Here is a 9512-nt window from a genome sequence, read left to right as displayed (position 1 = left end):
TTCTGTGTCTTCCTCTCTCTCTGCTCCTCCCCTGCTCATGCTCTCTCTCTCTCTCTCTCAAAACTAAGAAATAAAACATTTTTTTTTCTAGGAGAGAGAGAGACAGCATGAGCAGGGGAGGGTCAGAGAGAGAGGGAGACACAGACTCTGAAATAGGCTCCAGGCTCCGAGCTGGCAGTCAGCACAGAGCCCGACGCGGGGCTCGAACCCGCGAACTGCGAGATCATGACCTAAGCGAAAGTCGGACGCTCAACCGACTAAGCCACCCAGGCGCCCCTAAAACATTTTTTAAAAAAGAAAAGAAAAACTCCATTTCCCCCTCAAAGCACCTGGGAGCTTTGCCCATTTTTATCCATCCCACTGACACCACCCTGGCTTTGGCTACCTTCATCACTTACCTCCACACTGTCTCCCCCTTCCCTTCTCTAGCCTCCCCCAAATCCATTCTCCACATGGCAGCCAAAGGAACAATCTTAGAATACCTACCAGGCCCTGTCTCTCTCCTGTTCATGAATCTGCCACGGCTCCCCAGTGCTCACTGATCATCTAAGCTCCTTAAATGGTTATCTGTGCCTCAGTTTCCTCATCTACACAAGAACAGTGCTGGGGGGGGGTAGCAGGGGTGTCCAGTGAAGAGCCCAGGGCATTGAGAACATGTGAAAGCAGCAGGCGGAGGAAGAGGGGAGGTGCTGGGCCACTGCGTTAATGTTGTCTGTCTTCCTGCAGCGACCCTGCCTCTGCTCATGGACTCTGTCATCCAGGCCCTGGCTGAGCTCGAGCAGAAGGTACCAGCCACCAAGGCCAGGCACACTACTTCTGCGTGGCAGCTGTTAGCCCAGGAGTCGGGTCCCCACGATCTTCTCCATCACTTCCTGCTGGAGGGGCGGAGTCTCAAGGTCACCAAGCTAGATGCCCACCAACTGAGCCCAGAGCTTCGAGGTCTAACCAAGGACGTGGCCCAGCACGGTATTCGGGGCATGCAAGAATATGGAGTTGTGCTGGCACCAGATGGCTCAACCGTGGCTGTGGAGCCCCTTTTGGCGGGGCTGGAGGCAGGGCTGCAGGGGCGCAGGATTGTAAACCTGCCCTTGGACAGCACAGCCAGCCCTCTGGATGCTGGAGCCACTTTTCCAGACACTGAAGCTATGGTTCCCGATGTAAGAGCCACATCTCCAGGGTTCAGGGACGCCCTTCCAGATGTCATCTCTGCAGATGTTGGAGCCATGTCTTCAGACGTTAGAGCCGCAGAGCTAGATGTCAAACCCACCTCTCCAGGTGTTAGACCTAGCTCTCCAGATGTCCCGGTCATCTCTCCAGATGTCCAAGCTTCCTCGCCGGGTACCAGAGCCAAATCCCCGACCACAGTGGACAGCCTGCTGGTGGTCACCCTGGCCAGGGACCTGGGTCTGGCCTTCCTCCAGGACCCTCAGACCTCGAGTCATTCAGGCCTGGGAACTGAGGGTTGCTGGGACCAGCTATCTGCTCCCCGGACCTTCACACTCTTAGACTCCAAGGCATCGCCAGTCACCATGGCCTTCCTCAATGGTGCCCTGGATGGGGCCCTCCTAGGAGAGTATCTAAGCCGAACTCCTGAGCCCCGGCCACCTCTCAGCCACCTACTGAGCCAATACTACGGAGCCGGGGTAGCCGGAGATCCAGGACTTCGCAGCAACTTCCGACGGCAGAACGGAGCTGCTCTGACTTCAGCCTCTACACTGACCCAGCAGGTGTGGGGGGCCCTGATTCTGCTACAGAGGTTGGAGCCAACACACCCTCAGCTTCGGGGCATGGGCCAAGAACAGCTGGCACAGGTAGCAGCCAACGCTACCAAGGAATTCACTGAGGTCTTCCTGGGTGAGAAGAGCCCTAACCTCTGTGATCCACCCCCATCTCACAGATGCTACAGTCTTAGCCTCACGTTGTCAGAGGAACCTAGGCCTAGGGGATTCCAGAGGGAGAAATAAGGGTCCTGGCTGTGGGGGAGGGGGGACCCAGCATCCGCATAGGTAAAGAAAGGCTAGATTTGAGTCTTAAAGACTGAATGAAAGTTCATCCAAAAAAAAAAAAAAAAAAAAAGGCAGGGGCAGGTAGAGAGAGAGCATTCCAAGAGGTGGGCTCAGCACACGCAAAGGCACAGAGGTTCAAATGGAAGTTCAGCCAGTTATTCCTGTGCATCATTAGGGAAGTTGCTTCACTTCTCTGAACCTCTCCTTCAGTGAAGTCTGGGAAAATCATTGCTTCCTCTTGGATGTACTGGGTGGTTAAAGACAGATGAAGCAGGTAAAGCAAGTAGCTTTACACAATTAGAGGACAATAAACAGGGACTGAGAGCCCCCCTTCTCTCAGCGCAGCTGTCCCTCCCTAGAAATCAGAGCAGGGCCAGCTGGAGAGTGTTGGGTCCTGGACCGTAAAGAGCCTGAAAACAAGAGCTAAAATTCTTGGGGTTTATCCTCAAGGTGGTGGGAGTCAGAGCGGATATTCCAACAGGACTGAGATACTGTTAAATTTAATGAAGTTAGATCCCCACGGCGGCCAGTGTGGGGTGAGACGGAAGTGTCCTCAAATTTGGAGGGAGGCTGGAGGGCTGGTCCATACGTGCGCTTTACCGAGGATGCAGGCGGCAGGCAGAGAAACGCTGGCTGACCCCAGCCCTGGACCCCCTTGTCCGCAGGGTGCCCGGCCATCCACCCTCGTTGCCGCTGGGGCGCAGCGCCGTATCGAGGCCACCCGACGCCGCTGCAGCTGCCCCTCGGGTTCCTGTATGTACATCACACGTACGTGCCCGCGCCTCCCTGCACGGATTTCGCGCGTTGCGCCGCCAACATGCGCTCTATGCAACGATTCCACCAAGATACTCGGGGTTGGGACGACATTGGCTACAGGTAAACTGAGCCCCGCTGAGCGCGAACGTTTTAGGGCGGAGCCTGGGGTGGGCGGAGCCTGACCCAGNGGACCAGAAATACGAGACAGTGGGATTCTTGGGTCTGGTGTAGGAGCTAGGAGGGGAGCAAGACCAGTGGAAAGAGCTGGGTCTGAGAGACCATGACCTAGGACGTGGTGAGAGAATATGACCTGGGACAGAAAAGGGCTCTGAATAGGGCAGGAGCTGTACTTGGGACAATGTGGAGGGGGCAGATCCAGAAAAACGGAACAGTTTCTGNATTTATCCAGGTGAATTGGGGGAGGGGGCCAGATTAAAGGCGGGGCCTCCCTCATACGTGCTTCCCCTTCCCCTCTACAGTTTCGTGGTAGGTTCGGACGGCTACGTGTACGAGGGCCGCGGCTGGCACTGGGTGGGCGCGCACACACGCGGCCACAACTCCCGCGGCTTCGGCGTGGCCTTCGTGGGCAACTACACTGCGGAGCTCCCGGCAAAGGCTGCGCTTCACATCGTGCAGGACGTGCTCCCTGGCTGCGCAGTGCGCGCCGGCCTCCTGCGGCCAGACTACCAGCTGCTTGGCCACCGCCAGCTCGTGCACACCGACTGTCCCGGGGACGCGCTCTTCAACCTGCTGCGCACCTGGCCGCGCTTCGCTGCGGTGAGTTCGAGACCCCACACTCCCTTGGCCTGCGGCCCAGCTTTCCGCACAAGCCCAGAGCTCAACCCGGACCCCCAACCTCAGCAGGCCCCGACTCCTTACTGTAACTCGTACGCCTACACAGATACCCCCGGCCCCGTCGCAGTCCATCTATTCAGGCAACCTAGGCCCAGACTTCAGTCCTGCTTACAACAGCCCCTACGCACTGTCCTCTGCTCACACAACCTCAGCAGAGCCCTGACCCAGCCAGCTTGTCCTTTACCCAGCCCCAACACCTCTGCCCTCCCAACCAAGGCATGGACTCCAACCATACACCAGCCTTTCTGCCCTCACAACCTCAGCCTGCGGGCTGCACAACTTACACCCAAGTTACCTCTTCTGCCTGTACAACCTCACCCAGACTACCCCCACCCCCTACCCAAAGGGCCCTCTATCTACACAACACTCACTTAGCCTTTGACCCTCTATAGAAAACCGCTTTGCCTGCACAACCTCTACCCAGCTCCTAACCTTGTGCTGCAGTCCTCTGCCCAGCCTCAGCCCTAAGGATGCTTGCTCAGCCCCAGCCTCCCTGACCCCTGATGACAGTTCTCATGCTGGAGCAATCTAGGTCCAGCCAGCACCACCTTGGCCTGATGACCCCACCCAGGCCATCACCTCAATCACCAAAACACCTCTATATTCACACCTGCACAACCTCATCTTACCTGCACACTGCCACCCTGTTTCATTAACCTGGTCTGCAGTCTCCACTGTACGCACACCCTCACTTTGAGCTTCTGTCTTCTTCCCTATCCAGGGTCCCACCATGATGGGGGCAGACCCCCACTCCCCAAGCCTCACACTCCCCTGTCTTTTCTAGAACGTGAAACCAAGAACAGCCAGGAGGGCCTCTAGAAGATCCAAAAGGAAGCCACCTCCCATGATCCTGCCAGCCACAGACCTCCAATAAAGAGACGGTGGAAAGAAAGCCTGTGTCTGTGCATTATCTGTGTCTGCACACGTTGTTTTAATTTGCGTTTGCCTAGAAACAGACTGGAGACAAGAGTTCCAATGCAAGTAGTTTGCTTCAGAGGTGAAGGTGATCCTAGGACATATCAGTTGGGGATTGAAGAAGAGAGGTTGGGAAGGAAGGCATCCAGGAAGGGGTACATTATCAAGCAAGTTGGCACTGTGGGGACATGGAGCTCAATCCCACTGGGGACAGGCAGGGAACTGTGTAAGACACACCTCAGAGTCATCCCACCCAAGAGGCAAGGGAACTGGGGTATTGATTCTCCAGACCTCATTGTCATCGGCTAACGGCTAATCTTGGGGAGGCATTAATTCTCTGGCACTTCGGGGCTGCTTACTGCCTAGAGAGGGAGAGCAGTCTCCATCCATCAGAGAAAGATCTCCAGCAAAAATGCAGGGAGTTAGGAGGGGATCAGTATTCAGTGAAGTGAGAAAGACTCAGGGACACATCAGAACATGAGGAAACTCTACGTGTGTGTGCAGTGAATGGATTGAGTGCAGCAGGAATGAGGTGGGCATATCTAAGGTGTGTGCACCTGGGTGAACATGTCCAGCTCCAGGAAAAGGGTCTTTGACCCTTATGGAAGATCCTACTCCTTGGGATGAGTTATAGAATTTGTGAGGCACAGGGCAAAGTGAAAAAACAGAGTGCTTTGTCCAAAAAGCAGGAACTTTGGGGTGCCTGAGTGGCTCAGTGGGTTGGGCATCCAACTCTTGGTTCCGGCTCAGGTCATGGTCTCGCAGTTGGTGGGTTTCAGCCCCGCATCGGGCTCCATGCTGACAGTGCAGACACTTCAAGACAGTGACAGCAAAGCATTAAATGTGGTGTGGAGCCTTTCTAAGCATGGGGGTCTTGGATGACTGCCCAGGCCACATGCCCATGAAGGCGGTCCCACCCATCCCCATCCTGTGGATTTTGGTCACCCTTGCCTTTGCACAAACTGTTCCTTCTACCTGGCATGCTCTTCCCATGGTCAGCTCCTTATGCTTTGGGTCACACATGTCACCTCTTCAGGGAAGTCCTCCTGGATCTTTCCACTTCTGCTCAGCCTCTACTCCAGTCTATTTTCCTCCAATTCCTACTCACCAGCTAGAAATGTCCAGCGTTTATGTCCACGATGTTTTCCTCACTGGACTGTGAGCCCCAGGAGGGCAAGAACCAAATCTGTTTAGTTCCCTGTGGCTTCCCCAGCACCTGGTACCTAGTACGTAAGCATTCAAGAAGCATTTATTGAAAAAACAAGGCCTCCTGTTATGAGCCTTCTGTAACTAATATTATCATCTTGTTTTACAAATAAGGAAACCGAGGCTCAAAGAGAGGAAGTGACTTGTTGGAGGTCACACAGTGAGAGGAGGACCAGCTGGTACTGGAGCCCACTCCTGGGACCAGGATTTGACGGACTCTCATGCTGACTCACTTATTTCTCAGAACAGAATTTGCCCATCTCTTTTTACAAGTAAACACTCATCGAGGTATAAAGAGACATGGGGAAGTGCACTGAAATGCATAGCTCAATACATTTTCAAAACAGAACACACCAAGGTAACCAGCGCCCAGCTCAAGAAACGGGACATGTTAAACTTCTTATGTGACTTTCACCTCAATTAGGGGGAAAGATATCAACTCCCAGGAGTTTCCCTCATGCTCCACTACCCTCTTCTCAAGGAGATGGATATCCCGACCTGTTACACATAGTTTTGCCTCCTTTGCAACTTTATATAAAAGGAACCGCACGGTAGTTACTCTTCATGGTTTGTGATTCATCCAAGTTGAACCATTCAGCAGCTTGTTCATTTTATTCCACTGTGGGAAGAGATACAACTTCTTCATTCTGCAGTAGAAGGACACTTGAGTTGCCGCCAGTGCCGTGCTATTTACAGATAGCACTAGTGGTTATGTCTATCGGGTGTAGACCTCCCACTGTAACTGCTGGGTCTGAGGAGAGGTGTGTAGTCAATGTTAGTGTATCATGCCCGTTTTCCAACGTGGGTGAAGTGATCTACACTCTGGCCAGCAGAGACCCCCAGGTGCTCTGTATTCTCAGCAGCCCTTGGTCAGTATGTACCCATTTTGCCAAGAAGACGTCTGAAATTCAGAGAGGGGCACTGCTGCCTCCCAGTCAGTGAGAGATTCTGGGTCCTACTCTGTCACCTCTCACCACCTCTCCTCCCGCATCCTGCCCCCACTGTGCCCTCCCAGCCTGGCTGTGGGGTGGGGTGGGACAGACAGGGTCACGTGGAGTTGCGTTCAGCGGGAGGAAGCCAGGCACGGTGCAGACGGCTGCCGATTTTGGGGCTGGTCGGGAAATCAAGGTAAGGGAGGGAGGGCATGTGGCCTCTAAGGGGGTTCCCTGGGGGCGGAGCTGAGAGTGGGGAGGGGGCCTAGATGAGGACAGCATGTGGGAACACACTGGGCAGAACTGTCACCCTCTTGTCCCCCAGGAGAACCCCCGCCATGGACCCACCATCACCGTGCAAGGCCTCCCACACCCAGCCTGCAGCTTCGTCCCCGCTAACCTCCTACCGCTGGCACACAGGGGGGGATGGGGAGAAAGTGGCTGGAGGGTCCCGCTGGGGCCGACTTGCAGGCTGGGGGAGGGCGCTAAGCCACCAGGAGCCCGTGGTCAGCAGCCAGCCAGCCTCGCGCTCGCTGTTCCGGCGTGTCCTCTCTGCGCCCCCCAAGGAATCGCGCACAAGCCGCCTCCGGCTATCCAAGAGCCTCTGGGGGAGGCATAAGAGCCCACCGCTGGAACCAGAGCCGGAGCCCCAGGCCCCAGGTACATGGCTCCCCCACCCGGGCTGGGAGGCCGGATGCTCGGGTTTTGTCTGCCTCCAGAGCATCAGCTACAGACACAGGAAGTTGTGGGGAGTGCAAAAGCCCAGCAGGAAGTGGCTGGGGCCCAGCTGCCCTCTTCCCTCTTCCCCCTCACACAGGCACTGGGGGTGGGGGGAGTGGTGGGGGCCCTGCGGGGCTGCGGGTCCATCCTGGGGAAGGGAGAGGGAATAGACTCGGGGTAGCACTGTCCAGATGCCAAATGGCTCTTGGCCCCAATGGGTCTCTCCTCGAAGCCAATAGCCTAGACTCAATGTCTCCCACTTGGGGACCCATCTCAGCTGCCTCCTGCTCTCCAGCCCTTCCGCCTGCACAGCTCAAGTTCCTTCACCTCCTTGAACCTCAGCCTCTCCATCAGCTAAATGGGGATCATAATCCCTACCTTAAAACATATTTTATCTCATTGACTCTCATTCATTCATTCATTCATTCATTCGCTCATTCAAACACAGATCTGTTGTGCCTTTACTATATGCCAGGCCTTGATTTAGCCACTAAGGACACAGCAGTGAACAAAAGAGATGAAACTGCCTGCCCCAAGTAGCTCACAGTGTTGTGGGCATGACAGACAGTAAACAGAAAATGATAGATGGGGCTGTTACACAGAGGGACCTAGAAGAGTAAGGGATGCATGAAGCCTGGAGCTCATGAACGTAGCCCTAGCCCAAGGCCCAGCATGTTCTTTTTTTTTTTTTTTCAATGTTTTATTTATTTCTAGGAGAGAGAGAGAGACAGAGGAAGGGTCAGAGAGAGAGGGAGTCACAGACTGAAATAGGCTCCAGGCTCTGAGCTGGCAGTCAGCACAGAGCCCGACGCGGGGCTCGAACCCACGAACCGCGAGATCATGACCTAAGCGAAAGCCAGACGCTTAACCTACTAAGCCACCCAGGTGCCCCCCAAGGCCCAGCATGTTCTAAGTGATCTATGAACAAGTGGAGCTATTTATTCCCCTGATGGGAAAACCATAGGCTAGACAGGTAATGGGGGGGGGGGAGGGGGGAGTGTTAACTCAGCCCTTCTATTCCCGGAAGCTCTTTTCATATGCCCATTTTGCAGAGGTATTGCTTCAACCCCTTACTCCATAGGATCCAGAGAGAGTTCCAACAAGCAGGACTGCTCCTCCCCTGCTCAAATACCACACTTCGTTCCCCATTACCCCCCAGGATAAAATCCCACAGCTCTCTAACTGACATGCAAGTTTCTGCACCAATCTCTTCCTGGACCTTTCCCTGTAGCCTCTGAGCCCTCTGAGCCCTTCTTGCCTTTCCTGGGCATTTGCCATCTCCCAGCCATTGCTCAAACTGCTCTTGCCACTGTCCCCACCATCCCTGTCAAAATCCAACCTGCTGTTCAAGACCCAGTGCAAATCTACTGTTTCTGGAGACTTTCTCCGACCCACCACGCCACCACCTCCCCCTACATGACCTTACTTCTATTCCTTTCTCAAACGTTGAATGCCTTCCACCCTGCATTAGTTATTTATGTAAAGAACCAAGGATGCTGGCTTGTTGTTAACCTCTTGGACCTACCTGCTGTCTTGGTTAAGACAACGCTTGTGTCTGAAACCTGGCTCAGCCACTCACAAGCTGTGTGACCTTGGGCAAGCCACTCAGCCTCTCTGGTCTTCAGTTTCCTCCTTGGCAAAATGGGGGTTCTAATAGGCCTTTGAATGGCTTTTGGAGGATTAAATGAGAGAAGGCGCATGGCGCTGTAAACACAATACAGGGAACATGTGTGCCCTACCCACGGCATGTGGGGACAAGGCCCAGACAGGGGTGGGAACTTGTCCAACAACCCAGCCTGACAAGCCTGCTGGGAGGGCTGGGGTCGGGGGGAGAGGAGACACTTGGGAGGGAACCCCCGATGAGCCTCTGTGAATGGAGAGGGTACTCTGAGGGAGAGGGACAGACTCCCACATTCCCGGCACCCCCTCCTCTACCCAGAGCCTGAGGCAGAGCCAGAGACCCCTGCCCCACAGATCCCAGAGGCCCCCACGCCTGACGTACCCATCTGGAACATTGGGGCCTTCACCCTGCTTGATGGCAAGCTGGTGCTCCTTGGCAATGAGGAGGAGGTGAGAAGGCGCACAGGGATGGGGCGGGGGGGGGGAGGAAGAGGGCGGGGAG

At 55.0% G+C, this 9512-nt stretch overlaps 2 protein-coding genes across 2 annotated transcripts in view; both read left to right on the top strand.

Moving 5' to 3' along the window:
* PGLYRP2 (peptidoglycan recognition protein 2) overlaps positions 1 to 4496 on the top strand; it is a 6072-nt gene extending 1576 nt beyond the window's left edge. Inside the window, exons 2-6 of the mRNA XM_077771630.1 lie at positions 727 to 1225; positions 1289 to 1854; positions 2672 to 2882; positions 3242 to 3539; positions 4402 to 4496. Of these exons, the coding sequence (XP_077627756.1) occupies positions 727 to 1225; positions 1289 to 1854; positions 2672 to 2882; positions 3242 to 3539; positions 4402 to 4491 (1664 nt within the window). The 3' untranslated portion in view covers positions 4492 to 4496. The remainder of the gene's footprint in view (positions 1 to 726; positions 1226 to 1288; positions 1855 to 2671; positions 2883 to 3241; positions 3540 to 4401) is intronic.
* A 2315-nt stretch (positions 4497 to 6811) lies between these two features.
* RASAL3 (RAS protein activator like 3) overlaps positions 6812 to 9512 on the top strand; it is an 11891-nt gene continuing 9190 nt past the window's right edge. The window contains exons 1-3 of the mRNA XM_077771619.1: positions 6812 to 6866; positions 6996 to 7330; positions 9330 to 9460. Of these exons, the coding sequence (XP_077627745.1) occupies positions 7009 to 7330; positions 9330 to 9460 (453 nt within the window). The 5' untranslated portion in view covers positions 6812 to 6866; positions 6996 to 7008. The remainder of the gene's footprint in view (positions 6867 to 6995; positions 7331 to 9329; positions 9461 to 9512) is intronic.

This window comes from Crocuta crocuta, unplaced genomic scaffold (assembly GCF_008692635.1).
Source record: "Crocuta crocuta isolate KB4526 unplaced genomic scaffold, BGI_CrCroc_1.0 scaffold755, whole genome shotgun sequence".
Taxonomy (NCBI): domain Eukaryota; kingdom Metazoa; phylum Chordata; class Mammalia; order Carnivora; family Hyaenidae; genus Crocuta; species Crocuta crocuta.
Note: the sequence above shows the minus strand (reverse complement) of the source record. Positions and strands in the feature narration are given on the sequence as shown.